At 51.1% G+C, this 14,112-nt stretch overlaps 1 protein-coding gene across 16 annotated transcripts in view; it reads left to right on the top strand.

The window, feature by feature from the left end:
- The window catches only part of CAMK2G (calcium/calmodulin dependent protein kinase II gamma), a 54,535-nt gene that overhangs the window by 38,308 nt on the left and 2,115 nt on the right, over positions 1–14,112 (top strand). For 4 of the 16 annotated variants that reach the window (XM_068547867.1, XM_068547863.1, XM_068547865.1 and 1 more), the window contains 7 exons: positions 5,233–5,301; positions 6,444–6,488; positions 7,859–7,907; positions 9,141–9,254; positions 11,366–11,441; positions 11,809–11,903; positions 13,385–13,629. In XM_068547867.1, coding sequence (XP_068403968.1) covers positions 5,233–5,301; positions 6,444–6,488; positions 7,859–7,907; positions 9,141–9,254; positions 11,366–11,441; positions 11,809–11,903; positions 13,385–13,617 — 681 coding nt within the window. In that variant the 3' untranslated portion in view covers positions 13,618–13,629. The remainder of the gene's footprint in view (positions 1–5,232; positions 5,302–6,443; positions 6,489–7,858; positions 7,908–9,140; positions 9,255–11,365; positions 11,442–11,808; positions 11,904–13,384; positions 13,630–14,112) is intronic. The other 12 variants (XM_068547875.1, XM_068547872.1, XM_068547869.1 and 9 more) reach the window with 5 other exon arrangements.

Here is a 14,112-nt window from a genome sequence, read left to right as displayed (position 1 = left end):
AGAAAGTAAGGCATAAACTTGTATATAGCTTACAATGATATGTTTAAATTGCATACACAAAAGACTGGTAACAGTGATAGGATTATGGGTATTTTTTTCCTTTTCTCTTTTCCAAATTGCTCGTAATGTGGCTGCAGTCCTTTTATAATCAGGAACAAGTATATAATAATGAACAGCGTGGTTGGATGAAAGTACTGCAAAAGGGGAAGGAAAAGACAAGGCAAGATATGCAGGTTTTGCTTTTCTGGGCCTTCTTGAAAGTCAAGGTGATAACTTGTGTTATGAGGGAGGCCTGTGAAGCCGCTCAGAAGATCCTGATCTGTCAGCATCCTGGATCTTTCTTTTAGACCCCATCCTCCTTTCCCAGCCCACCACCCCTCCCCAGTTTCTGCTGCTTAAAGTCCATAGGGAGATTTCTTTCTTGCTGTTCAGAAGCTTTCACAGATGCTCGGATATTAGCATTGGTTTGAGCAGTGAGTCTACCTTGTGCAGTTGAATTTGGGGACTTCAGGTTCTGGTTAGGTTTCTTTGAAGGTAGATGCCAGTGACCCAGGGTCTATGGAGGAGTGAGAGCCACTTAAGAGGACAAGACTTGAGGGGCCCCTAATTGAGGACAACTTGTGCATTCCACTAGTCCCAGGCCAGAATGACCATCCAATCTTAAAAGAAAGAGCGAGGAAGCAAAGAAAAGGAGAGAGAAATAAGGAAAAGGAGGAAGAAAGGAAAGAAGGGAGGGAGGGAGGGAGGGAGGAAAGAAGGAAAAAGAAAAGGAAGAGAGAGATGCTATTATTTTCCTTAAGTACTGTTTGAATATTTGTTTAAGTGTGGAAAGGAGGCTTGAACCTTTTTCTGGTTTAAAATTTTTAATATTTAATTTTTTTTTTTTTTTTTAAGGAAACGTTTTGAGAGCATTCTGTTGCCCCGTCAAGTGGGGTTGACTTGATTGGACTATAAACACATGCTCTTTATTTATTTATTTATTTATTTATGGCTGTGTTGGGTCTTCGTTTTTGTGCTAGGGCTTTCTCTAGTTGCAGCAAGTGGGGGCCACTCCTCATCGCGGTGCGCGGGCCTCTCACTATCGCGGCCTCTCTTGTTGCGGAGTACGGGCTCCAGACGCGCAGGCTCAGCAATTGTGGCTCATGGGCCTAGTCGCTCCGCGGCATGTGGGATCTTCCCAGACCAGGGCTCGAACCCGTGTTCCCTGCATTGGCAGGCAGATTCTCAACCACTGCACCACCAGGGAAGCCCCCAATATTTAATTTTTAAACATAAGTGAGGTATGGTTCTTTAAAATGATCTGGTAATTAAACAGTGCTGCAGGCTGCCGGAGGAGGAGGCCAGCTATGCATGGCTGAGGGCAAAACCTTAAAGGGATGGAGAAAGAAATTGAAAGAAGCCTGCTCACCTGGTAGAAACTAACCCATGAGTAGAAAGGATTATATCAAGTTTTCATGCAGGGCAGTTTAAGTAAGAGAGGCAGCTGGGAGCAAGTTGGGAACTTACTCCCCATTAGTTGAAGCAGACAGCAGAAAGTACTCTGCCTAAGGCAAGGTCTGGGTGAAAGCAACCTGCATGGCCTTTTGACTCCAAGACTGGCCCTGGTCTGTGCTCCTGCAGTTTTCAGTGCTGTAATTCCAGGCAAGTTAGAAGCCTGTACTCTGCTTTATCCTGGGGAAAAACCAGCGTCAACAAACCCAGTTGAACTTGGCAAACATTTGTTGATCGTATGCTGACTTTTAGACATTTTGCTAGGCACCATGGAGATTACCAAGACAAATAAGATAGGACCTTCCTTCAAAGTGTTACCACTCTGGTTGGATAAAGGGAGAAGTATATATATGAATGTAAAGCAACTCCCTTTTTTTGGATAATTTGGAAGTAAAATCTCATATGTGGGTATATATGAAAGGCTAAAGCAAGAGGCCTCATTATATTTAGGCTTTCTTTTTCTTTAGACCTATTTCTAAATTGTGGACCATTCTTTTCAATACTTGTAGTCCCCTTCTTTTGAATAGAATACGTTCTCAAAAATGTCTTCTCAAGTAGAGTGTCAGCTTCTTGAGGGCAGGAACATTTATCTGGGTTCACTATGCCTAGAATAGCCCTCAGTAAGCATTTGTTGGCTATCGTTAGATGAATAAGCGAGTAAACGACACACAGACATGTTCCTAGGGGACTTCTGTCTCCCGGCGAGCTAATGATAAAATCCTTAATTACCTTTCACCTTTTAGACACAGTCTTCCAAGATATATTTTCAGTGTTCCGTGTGGTCTTTATTTTTCTGCTCTTGTTTCATGTCTGAACATAAAGTGTTTGAGCTTCTAATTGAGACCAAGGCATCCCTGCTTTCAGCATTCCCTGTGGTTTACATCTTTGTGTCCGTAAGATCACTGCACTTTTAATCACCAGCACGCCTGCTTTTCCATTGCCCCCTAATTACAAAATGCAATAAAACATTGAAATCTTATAAATGAGCATGGCCATACCAACAAAGAAATGGGTGCCAAAATTTAATATTTGTCAGATGATTTTCAAAAGCTCAACATCTTTCTCTGAAAAGGAGTTTTAGGAGTCCAGTGAAAAAAAGTCTAGGTTCAGAAGTCAAATGTTAAAGCTGAGGATGACCTAGAGTAGCTTTTGCTCTTTACCTGATAGCTGCTCTCTCGAATTTCAGGCAGACCTAGTAATGAAAGAAAATAAATAATCCTGTAGGTGAGCTAGATAAGCCCAAACCTATAAATCTGCAGCAAAATGTTACTTACTCTCATAGACTTGTGATTTAATCTCCTTTTAAGAGGTTTCTCTGAGCAAATCTGAGACACCTCAGAATATCCTCAATCTGTGTTTGTGAACCTGACAGCAGAGGAGTTCTTCCTCTCCCAGGGTCTGGAGGGGTGTGTGTGCCTGTCTGTCTAGATGCTGTTTTAACCCTTCTGGTGCTGGACTCCAGGTCTCCTCCTTCTGCTCTTTTCTCCTGAGGCAGAGCCCATGCTGGTGCACTAACCTGCAGCGTCTCTGTGCTTCTCTTCTTACCTCCTCTTTCCCCTTCTCTTTCCCTTTTGCTGTGGTGTGTCCAGAAAAGGAAGTCGAGTTCCAGCGTGCACCTAATGGTGAGCCTTGCCTGCCCACCCATCCGCCCGCTCCATGCTGCCTGCGCCCGCCTGCCAGCCACGCAAACCCATTCTGCCATGTGCGTGTGCTTCACTCATCCTCACTGCATGTCTGTGCTGTGCGGGCAGGTGTGGCCTGTCCTGCCAGGCGGGGGCCATTGCCCAAGGTCGCCCAGCGGCCTAAGAAACGGGCATTGGAATGTGTGGTATGGCATTCCCTGCTGCAGCGCTTGGACTGCCCCCAGCAGCCCAGGGCAGGATGTGAAGCTGGTAGGGATTCGGGGCCAGGTGGCAAGCACAGGGGGAGACCCTCACTCACGGTCGCTCAGGAGGAGAGGCCCTGCTCACCGGGCACAAGCAGCCGTTTCCTACAGACTGGCAGCCAGCGGACCTCTGTGTGGGGTGCAGAGGAGCAGGTTGTAGGCTCTCGGGTCTGAGCCTCACTCTACTGGCCTTTTCCCCTGTGCAAGTGCCCATTAGCACGCTGTGCCGAGTGTTTCATCCTTCCCACCCCGCCCGCAGAAGCAACAGCTGAAAGGCTACAGAGAGTGCATATTCTTTCTCATGGGACACAGGACACCCAGGGGAACACAGCAGCCTGCATCCTTATGAAATCATCTATAAAAGCCAAAGGTGGGGCCACCTGGGTGACATCACAGGCCTCTGCAGATATGGCAGTTTTTACGGACACCCTGCAGTCCTTGCCCCCTGCCAGGGTCTTTGTCTCAGCTGGGTTTTGGAAATAGAATAGCTTTGTCCAATCAGCCCCAAACAGGTCCATGTCAGCAGCTGAGCTAGGAGGGCTCTGCTCTTTTCTGGGGGTGTATGGAAGAGAGCAGAGTTCATGTGAAATTAGACCCACATCCTGGGGCCCCCTTCTCCAGCCTGCAGAGTTCAGCGGAGTCTGATAGCACTTAGGTACCTGGCTTGAGGTTCCATGCCTAGCCCTGGGTTTGGGGACATCTCAACCATTGATAGCAAGTTACGGCTTCAGGTCTGGTCCAAGGGGCCATAAAAGAGGCCTCCAGGCAAGAAGAAGTAGTACAGTCTGGATGGCTTTCTGTACGTGTTCTAGGAGAGAAGAAGCACATCCTAGCTGCCAGCGTGCCCTCATTTGCGCCCTGCACAGAGATGGTAGCTGTACATTTGTCTCTCCGCTTGTTGAAGAATTTGCAGGCATCAGGCTGCTCCTCAGTGGCCACCGACTCCACAGGGACTCCCAGTGAGACTGAGTGTATTGGTTAGGATATTGTAAGAGGCAGAGAGCATCAATAGGACTCCCTGCCCTGGAGATCGGCCTCCTTCCTTCCTCGCCATCCTCCCCCCACCCTCCCTTGCTGTGCCACTCAGTGTAATATTTTGAAAGGCAAGGAGATAGCCCAGTGGTCTGCTGTTGGGAATGTTGGCCTGCTGGGCAACCTACTCTTTCCTGGGGACTGGGTTCTGGATTCACCTGCCGCTCCTTGGAGCTCTGCCCTCATTCCCAGCTGACCAGGTCGAAGATTGATCAGGCAGAAGGGCCAACAGCACAGCCCTGTCTCTACTCCCTAGGGTCAGTGGATGCATTTTGTATCCAAATTCCGTCCCTTTCCTCTCTGGACACCATCTCCTAGGCCAGGTTTTCTTCCTCTCCTTGTTCCTCTTCTTTTCAGATCAGGCTTCAGTCTGGTGTCGTAAGGGGAAGGAAATGCAGGTGGCAGGTTGAAAGGGCAGCAGGGGACTGCCCACAGTTAGGGGACCCAGAGTTTCTGAATTTTGTTCTGCTTTCTTATAAACCACATTCCTTTCCCCCTATAAAGTGAGAAGATCCTGAATTTCTTTGGGTGTGAAGTATGACTGTGCAGTGACATGGCACCTGGCATCAGCAAAGATTTCTGGATGCTTTAAAACAAGTCTTTGGGCTTATCCCACCTTGAGGATGCCTCCTGGGCTAGGTCTTTGGGTCCCTCCAAATAATCTCCTCTGATCATCTCTCCAACTATTGCTCCCATCCCGTAGTGTTATGGAGGCCACCTCAGGCCTAGCTCCTCCGGGCCAGGCCGGGGGGGCAAGGGAGGTCTGGGAGTCGAGCGGCTTTGGTGACTCTAGAGGAACTAAACCATCTGTTTTCTTGTCTCAGCCACAGAGCAACAACAAAAACAGTCTCGTAAGCCCAGCCCAAGAGCCCGCGCCCTTGCAGACGGCCATGGTACCTCCTGACTGCCGCTTCTCCGCCCCTGCCCCTGGCTGCCTCCCCTCCTTCCCGCGGCCCTTTTCCTTTCTCATCCCTGTAGAGCAGGCTGCTCTGTGCGCTGCCCCGTAGGCCCCTTCCCGCTCGCTGTCGTGCTTGGCCGTGCTCCTTCCTGCATGGCAGAACTGCTGCTCCTGCTCCCTTTGCTCTCGGCGGGGGAGAGTGATCAGGGCTCTCAGCTAAGCCTCCCAGCCCCAGGCTGGGCCCTCAGTGGGTCTGCTGCAGGGACCGGGAAGGTGAGTTGCTTATAAAAGGAGAGGGTAGGAGCTTCCTTGGGATCTGTACATCAGTTCTTGGAGGCCTCCTTGTAAAATCTGCCTCAGCCTCTCCTTTGCAAAGCAATGAATAGGAAGGGGGGCTGGGGTCCCCCACCTCTGGATGGTGCTGAGGTGTCTGGGTTCCTGGAGACCCCCATGCTGTCCGAGTTCTTTCTGGGCTCAGCCAGGGGCACTGTGTGCTCTCAGAGCTCCCTCTGCTGGTGACTAGAGTTAGCAGAGGGTGTCTGGGAGAGAGGGAGGGGGAATTGTGCTGCTCCTCCTACTTCCTGTGGCCTCTGGAGCTGCCTGCTGTGGTGCTGTAGGGACAGGAACTCTGGGAGAGGCAGAGGGTGGGTGAAGCAGGCGGCTCTCTGGGCTCAGCTTGCTGAGGGCCATTCCAGGTCTTTCTGGGAGACCTTAGTCCACTCTCCCGGCATCCCTGCCTCCTGCACACCCCTTGATGAACACTGTTGTCAGGGCCCGGCCTGTGCCCTCAAGCCTACAGCTCCTCCAGTGTACTTGTCCCATGGGAGAAAGGACACTCAGATTCAGCAGGAATCGGGAACAGGGGCCCTTGTCCTCGGCTTCCCTGGTACCTGCTTCCATTAAGCGCCAGGCCTCTCCTCCTTACCAGCCAGTGCTGTCCCCTAAATCTCGGGCTTCCAGCTGCCTGGGACCCAGTTGAGCCAGGATATTTTGTCTTGTGAGAATGGCTGGCGAGCAGGCCTCAGTGGTCATCACAGTGTCAGTGTATGAGGGTGCTGGGGTAGGGGTGGGGTCCCTTAGGGAAGAGCTGTAGGTCTGTCCCCAGGTCAGGAGGGTAATTTTCATCTTCTCTCACAGGAGCCACAAACCACCGTGGTCCACAACGCTACAGATGGGATCAAGGTAAGTGGCCCCTGAACCAGTCTCCTGCTTTCCAGGTCAGCAGGAAACAGGTGGGCTGGGTCACAGGGTTTAAGCGTCCTGCAGATGGCAGCCTACAGGCTGCACCTCAAGGCCAAGGTATTTGCAGAGTCTAGGCTGGGGGTAGCACATGCCTGTTTATCACTCTGTTGCCAGGGAGGGCATCATACCTTAGTGGTGCTGAGCTCAGGCTCTAGAACCAGACAGGCCTGAGTTTGCATCCTGGCCCTGGGCCCCTGGACAAGTCACTCTCCCACGCTGCACCTCAGTTTCCTTATCAGTAAATTGGGGATAATAAAAGTAGAATCTTTCTCCATGTGAAGTTTAAATGAGAGTAAACATTAGCTAGAAAAACAGAGGCAAGAGTATAATCAGACCCTAGAGCAGTCATTCCCCAGAGGTGACGAGACAAAATCCCTCTCCACAGGTGTAGGGGAGGCAGATAATAAACCAAAAACCAAATAAATAAGATAAAATCCAGTAGTGATAAGTGCTATGAAGAAAATGATGCAAAGTAAATAGATAATGAACAGGGCCTTTAATTAAGTGGTCGGGGAAGGGCCTCCCTCAGGAGGTGATATTTGAGCTAAAAACTAAAAGACTGGAAGGAGACAGCCAGGCAGACTCTGAGGCAGAGTGCCGCAGACAGAGGGAATGCGAGGGCAGGGGCTTCGCACATATACGGGACAGAAGAAATCAGAGCTAAGGGTGTGGTGAGCAAGGGGGAGAGTAGCAGGAGGGTGGTGAAGCTGGAGGAGCAGACAGGACCTGCTCTGTAGGACTTGATAGGAGTTTGCATTTTTTTTCCAGCAGCAATAAGAAACTGTTGGAGGCTCTTAGCAGGGGAGTAATGGCGTCTGATTTACACTCTGGCTGTGTTATGGGCAAGAACTTTAGGGAGGAAGCAAGTGTGGAAGCAGGGAGACCAGGCAGCTATTGTGTAGTTCAGGTGCCAGATGTTCGCATCTTGGGCTGAGGTTGTAGCTGTGCATTTGAGGAGAAGAGGTAAGACACGTGATTTATTTTGGAGGTAGAACTGACAGATTTGGTTTTAGATTAGATAATTGGGATATGAGGGAAAGAGAGAAAGAAAAGAATCAGCATAAAAATCAAACCTAGAAGATGACTCTAGGTTTTAGCCTGAACAACTGGATAAGTGGTACATTTACTGACTTGGGGAAGACTCAGGATGGTGTTTGGGAATCCAGAGTTTTATAAGAGTCAGATGGCAAGGGTGGAAATAGAACCTTCTGATTCCTCCTTGCAGCTCCCATAGGAGCACAGGCTCTGCTTTTGTTCTGCTTGGCTCCTCTGGGCCTGATTTACAGAAACGTGTTCTTTTTGGCCTGCAGGGCTCCACAGAGAGCTGCAACACCACCACAGAAGATGAGGACCTCAAAGGTAGGTGCTAGCCCTTGGTGGGGAAGGGGCCCCGGCAGTGTCCCAGGTACCTAGGTTCCAGTGGGGCACCTGCCTTGTCTGCCCCCAGAACTGAGATTGGTGGCTCCTTATACCCCAGGAGGAAGTTTGGCATAAAAGCTACTTTCCATGGGCCAAGATATGAGGCCCTGTCTCTTGTTGCTGGGCTGGGCAAGTGGCTTCTCTTCTTTGACCCCAAGTCTGGGATAGCTAAATGAATGCTGTTCCTGAGCCTGTCCAGGCCTAGGGCTCAGAGAACTGTTCCTGTCGCTGCTGCGATGTGATATCCCAGAACAGGGACATCTTGAGTCCCTGCAGAAGCAGCCTATAGATGTCATGAGCCATTAGTAGGGTGACCAGTCATCCCAATTTCCCCAGGACTGAAGTGATTCCCAGGATGTGGAACTTTTGGTTTTAAAACTAGGACAGTCCTGGACACGTTGGGGTGGGTTGGTCACTCTTATCACAAAGCTTTGGCATGAGTGATGGAGTCAGAACCACATTTGGCCCTGTCCCAGTGGTCCTGTGCAGACCACCAGCTTAAGTTTGGGCCTGGCCAGAGTGCCAGGGGGTGTGGGAAGGCATGGCAGGCCAGGCTACTGGGAATCTCTGTCCTGCTCTTTGGTTTGGCCTCCTGGAATTGCTCCCTTTGCCTTCAGTAAGTGACCTTAGGCCAGGTCCTCAGAAAAGTTGGAGGAACGTTACGGGACAGAGCTGAGAGAGCATGCCCAGCGGCAATAAGGGAGCAACAAACCTCTGGTAATACAAAAAAAAAAAGGAAAAGAGAAAAAAAAAGCATAAACGTATAAGGCAGTAAAGAACAGTGCCTCCGGGGCTGCTGGGATTGAGGTCAGATCAGTTCACTTCTGGCGATGCTGGCAGAGTAAGCGGCTCCTTCACTGCTGGGCTCTTGACCTTGTAGCCTCGCCCCCTGGAACATCTTCCCCTGAACTTGTACAGGCTGTTCGAAGGCTCCTCTGGAAGCCACAAACCCAGGTCTGTGCCCCTTCCTGGGGCTCTCAGCTGGGAGGCCTCTCTGGTAGAGGCGGCGGCGTGGGACGTGGTCCAGTGTCCACAGCAGCCTGAGGCGTTGCCTTGCCCCGGCTCTTCAGTGCCACGGGCTCGGGTCCTGTCCGGCTTGCTCGCTCACCTGCCTTGTTTTGTTTGTTTTGGCTGCTCTGCCTTGCCCTGCCCTGCCCTGCCCTGGCTGGCTAGCTGCCCCGCTCCGCACTGGGAATGGCAGCTCGGTGCCTGAAGGACGGAGCTCCCGGGACAGAACAGCCCCCTCTGCAGGCATGCAGCCCCAGCCTTCTCTCTGCTCCTCAGCCAGTAAGTGTGAGGGAGGCACATTCTGGCTTCCGTCTCCCTGGCTCGTCCTCAAGCCCCTCGGGGATTCCCCCCCAGCCCCTCCCCAGAGCTGTCAGCCCAGCCCAGCTGTCCCTCTGCTCAGCCTCTGCTGGGTGTGGGAGCTGATTGGAGGTGCTGTTAGGACCAGGCAGGGGCCCTTGAGACTGGGGCCCAAAGACATGAAGAAGAGCGGGTGGAAGATCGTTGCAGGAGGGAAGGAGTAGAAAGCCACTGGGATATGCAGTGGGCCTTGCCTCAGCACTGAGCGGGAAGAAAGGTGGAGTCAGAAGTCAGGTCCAGGGTAGTGGGCATGGGGGGGTGGTGAAATTTGCCATAGTCAAGAAACCATGTTGGGATGTGGTGCTTCTTGAGGCTAAGCATAATATCATATTAAGAGCTTGGGGTGAGACAGACCTGAGTTTAAATCCAGCTACACTACCTTCACAAATGTGTGAAGTAGCTTAACCTCCCAGAGCTACAGTTTACTTATCTGTAAAGTGGGGATAAAATGGCACCTACCTTATAGCATTATGGAAAATAAATGGGATAGTAGAATGTCTGGGTATGATGCTTTGCTGGGTTAATGGTAGCTTGTATTTGTATTTTTAGTTGTGTTTTTGTAGAGGATGCCTTTGTCTGCTTCTTTCCCTCCTACCGTCTGTCCTTTCAGAGTTTCTAAACACGATCCTCTTCACCCATAGGGCGCCAGTCAGGTCCTGCAGATGGGTGTGGTGGGGTTGGAGAGGGGGGGGGGGGGGGTGTGTGTGTGTGTGTGTGTGTGTGTGTGTGTGTGTGTGTGTGTGTGTGTGTGTGTGTGTGTGTGTGTGTGTGTGTGTGTGTGTGTGTGTGTGTGTGTGTGTGTGTGTGTGTGTGTGTGTGTGTGTACGTGTGCCTACCTGCTTGCCTCTAGAAAGTGGATAGAGCTCTGTGGTTCCCCTCACCTCCTGTTTATTCACCTAGAGCTGCCCCCATGATGGTGCTGATGGCTGTAGAGCCCCCTCCTGGCTGTACCATTGGCTGCTCTGCCTTCTCCCAGTGGTGCCCCTTAGCTGTGCTGTTCTAATGCTCGCATTTGTCTTGCAGCCTCTCGCTCCTGTGAGGAAGGGCTTGTGGCCTGGGCCGGCCTGGGGCTCCGGTCAGGGTTAGCCCGAGCTCAGTACGAGGCCTCCCTTACCCTGGCGGTACCCTCTGCTAATAGTGGCGCTCCCTGTAAGTGAGCTGCCTAGGAGAGCAGGATGTCACCAGCAGTCCCTTGGCTTGGGATTGGGGTAGGGGGCGCTCTGAGGGCACCAACTCTGCCTGCCTGTCAGTCTGAAGCTTGTCTTGGTTTTCCTGAGGGACATGTCCTGGCTTGAGAGCTGGTATGAGATTTAGAGCCTTTCCAAGGCTTGTTCAGGGTAAACGGAACTGTCTCACTGGTGAGAGGCTCCATTTAAAGAAGAATGTTTATAGTTTCAAGATCCTTTATCCCAGAAAAGCCCTGTGGAGGACATGAGCAGGGTGAAGAGAATTAAGCATCCATCCCAGGGCTCTGTTCATCCTTTGGAGCCCTCATCCCTGGCTAGATTCTGCTCTCAGGCTGGCTGTCGCCCAGGGCTAAGTTCTGGACCGCTGAGTGAGGGCTGGGGGTGGGGAGGTGGTAACTGAGACCTGACTGAGCCCCTTCAGGTGAGAGAAGCAAGTGGGTGGTGGAAATAGCCATATCGGGAGATGGTTCTTTGAGAGGCTGAACTTGCTGGGGATCAATCAGATACACAGACTGAGGGCAGAATATTCACAATGTGTCAGGCTCCTCAGCTGTTAAAGACGAGAGTGTTTTCTGCATCCTGGTTGTTGATGGAGAGGGAGGCAAAGGCCAGAGGATCATAAGGCGGGCTTTGTGGGGAGGGGGTCGTTAGCTCTATGGACAACAGAGGGGGAATGGAGGGAAAGGTGGGCTCCTCTTCCTGCAAAGGGCCTTAAAGACAGAGAAGACAGGGATGTCTTTGTCAAAGAGATCACAGGGGATTCTCTGAAGGATTGGGGAGGGCTTCCCGTCACTTGGGAGATTCCCAGTCTCACATGGGTAAATTGCTGGATTTTTCCCCCCACAGTGCGAAAACAGGAGATCATTAAGATCACAGAACAACTAATTGAGGCCATCAACAATGGGGACTTTGAGGCCTACACGTGAGTAGAGACTTATTTCCTTGAGACCCAAGTCATCTCTCGAGGCCTTCCCTCCTCCCAAAAAGCAGCTGGGACCAGGGGAAAAGAGAAGGCTGGGCCTTGGGCACAGTGTCTGACTTAAACACCAGGCCCCTAGCCTGGGAGCCCTTCCAGGTAGACATCAGTGGTTGAGCCCGCCTGTGGTGTCTGGGCCGTGGGCTGAAAGGGCAGAGCTAAGCGGCTTGGCAGGCAGGGCTCTAAGATCTCAGCCGTCTTGTCAGGCCCAGCCCACAGCTAACCTGCTGCGGGACAGACACCACTGATGGGGAAGAGAGACGAGTAATTCTCATACAAGACTGACGGGCTGCTTTTTTTTTTCCCCCTGCAGGAAGATTTGTGATCCAGGCCTCACTTCCTTTGAGCCTGAGGCCCTCGGTAACCTCGTGGAAGGGATGGATTTCCATAAGTTTTACTTTGAGAATCGTGAGTGGGTTCGTGCTGCTGAGATACTCCTGCCTGCCCCTCACCCTCTTGCCTCTGTCCCCGCTCACCTTCTCCTCTTCCCAGTTGCCCGCTTTTCCCTTACTGGACCTGCCTGCCGCACCCTGGTCTATGTGCTTGCCCCCTTGGGCCCTGAGGATGGTCTTCAACTGGCACCTTCAAAGGCCCGCCTCCAGAGCCCCGCCTGCCCCTGCATTCTGCAGCTGCCTCGTGGCAGTGCCAGTGCCAGTTGCCATAATCAAGGCCACTGTATTTCTTTAAGCCTCGCCTCTTTCCAAGACGATTGGAAACCATGCGAGGTTAGGTTGAGATGATCTCAGCTCTGTGTCTGCAGGTTTCAGAATAGAGGAAATTAAAACCAGGATAAGAATGTGCAAGCAAGTAACAGGGCACCGTTGGTGATTGTGAGATCGGAAGTTGTGGCTAGGGTCCTCCTCCTAGCCGTGAGGGAGACAGGAGTCCAGGCTGGGGGTCAGGGGAGCGGGGTATATGCTCTGGACAGTTCCTGGAAGTCCCAGAGGATAAGAAGCTGATTCATCTCCTCCTCCCATCTTTCTTTCCACTAAGACCGTCCCCCTTCTTATTTTTTTTGTCATCTTTCTCACTTTATCCTGGGCCTTCCCCATCCTGCCCTGGATTTTATTTTCTCACTAATTTCTCTACTAACTGCCATCCTCTCCATGTCTCAGCTGCAGTTATAAATCCTAGGTTATCTAGGTAATTCTGTTAGCCAGAAGCAATTCCAGAATTTATAGAAGCTCTCCGAAAGGTCTCATGTAGCCCCTAACATTTGAATTGAAGTAAAATATGAATCTCAATAAAAGCAACACAATCCATAGTGTTTGCTGATAATGGCAACCCATCTTCTTTTGGTTTTCCCCCAGAGGACCTGGGAACCCTGGGAATATCCTGAGCTTGGTGCTTTGGTGACATTTTTTTTTTTTTAACTTTGGATCTTTTTAAAATCAGAAGTCAATTTTGAATATTTTAAGTTCTTGATTTTGCTCTTTAGCAACCTAATTAGGGACAAGCCAACCCTTATGAAATCTAAACCCACCTGTTAGGGTAGAAAGATCATCATAGGCTTTCATTAAGATAGTCCTGAGTTCAAATGTGTGATTTGGACAAATTGCTTAACCTCCTTGAGACTATTTCCTTATCTTATAATGAAGAAAATAATATTGACCAAGGAATATGGCTCATGCGTGTAAAAACCCCCAGCACAATGTCTGATTAAAACAGTAGCTGCTATTATCATTGTTCCACACCTTTCTCTTCCTTTTGAATAATCAAGACTAATCAGATGGGGTTTCCCAGCCTCTGGAAGGTGTATGGGGACTTGGAGACTCACAGAATGGTTACTGGAGAGAGGGTGAGACTTGGGAAGTGCAGGCTGGGAGGAAAGTGCCAGTCCCCAGGCCTGACACCCTCCTACCTACCCCACCCTGCCCTGCCCCCTACAGTCCTGTCCAAGAACAGCAAGCCCATCCACACCACCATCCTGAACCCACACGTCCACGTGATCGGAGAGGACGCGGCTTGCATCGCCTACATCCGCCTTACCCAGTACATCGATGGGCAGGGCCGGCCTCGCACCAGCCAGTCAGAGGAGACCCGGGTCTGGCACCGCCGGGATGGCAAGTGGCTCAATGTCCACTATCACTGTTCAGGGGCCCCTGCCGCACCGCTGCAGTGAGCTCAGCCACAGGTGCACCTGGTGGGGGTTGGGGAGCGGCTGGGACAAGTGGGGTCAGAGGAGGAAGAAGAGGTTGAGAGGTGGCATTGGGGGAGGATATATGGGCCATCCCAGAAGAGTAGCGAAGGCTGGACAGTGTGGTGGTTGTAATAAGTCATGCTCTGAAGTCAGACAGACTTGGGTCTGGCTCCTTGACTCCAAATTGGGTGACCTTGGACAGGTTACTTCCCCTCCCTAAGCCTCATTTTCCTCAGCTGTCAATAAGAAAGAAGGAGGGACTTCGTGGCGGTCTGGTGGTTAAGACTCCGCCCTTCCACTGCAGGGGGCGCGAGTTTGATCCCTGGTTAGGGAACTAAGATTCCACATGCCCACAGTGCAGCAAAAAAAAAAAAGGAAGGAGCGGTGCCTACCTCCTTTGTTGTTGTGAGGATTAAATAATATACTTGTAAGTAAAGCACTTAGTAAGTGCTCAGCAAATGTGAGGCAGTGTTATGT

Source organism: Eschrichtius robustus, chromosome 7 (genome assembly GCF_028021215.1).
Source record: "Eschrichtius robustus isolate mEscRob2 chromosome 7, mEscRob2.pri, whole genome shotgun sequence".
Classification (NCBI taxonomy): Eukaryota; Metazoa; Chordata; class Mammalia; order Artiodactyla; family Eschrichtiidae; genus Eschrichtius; species Eschrichtius robustus.
This window is presented reverse-complemented; position numbering and strand designations above follow the sequence as displayed.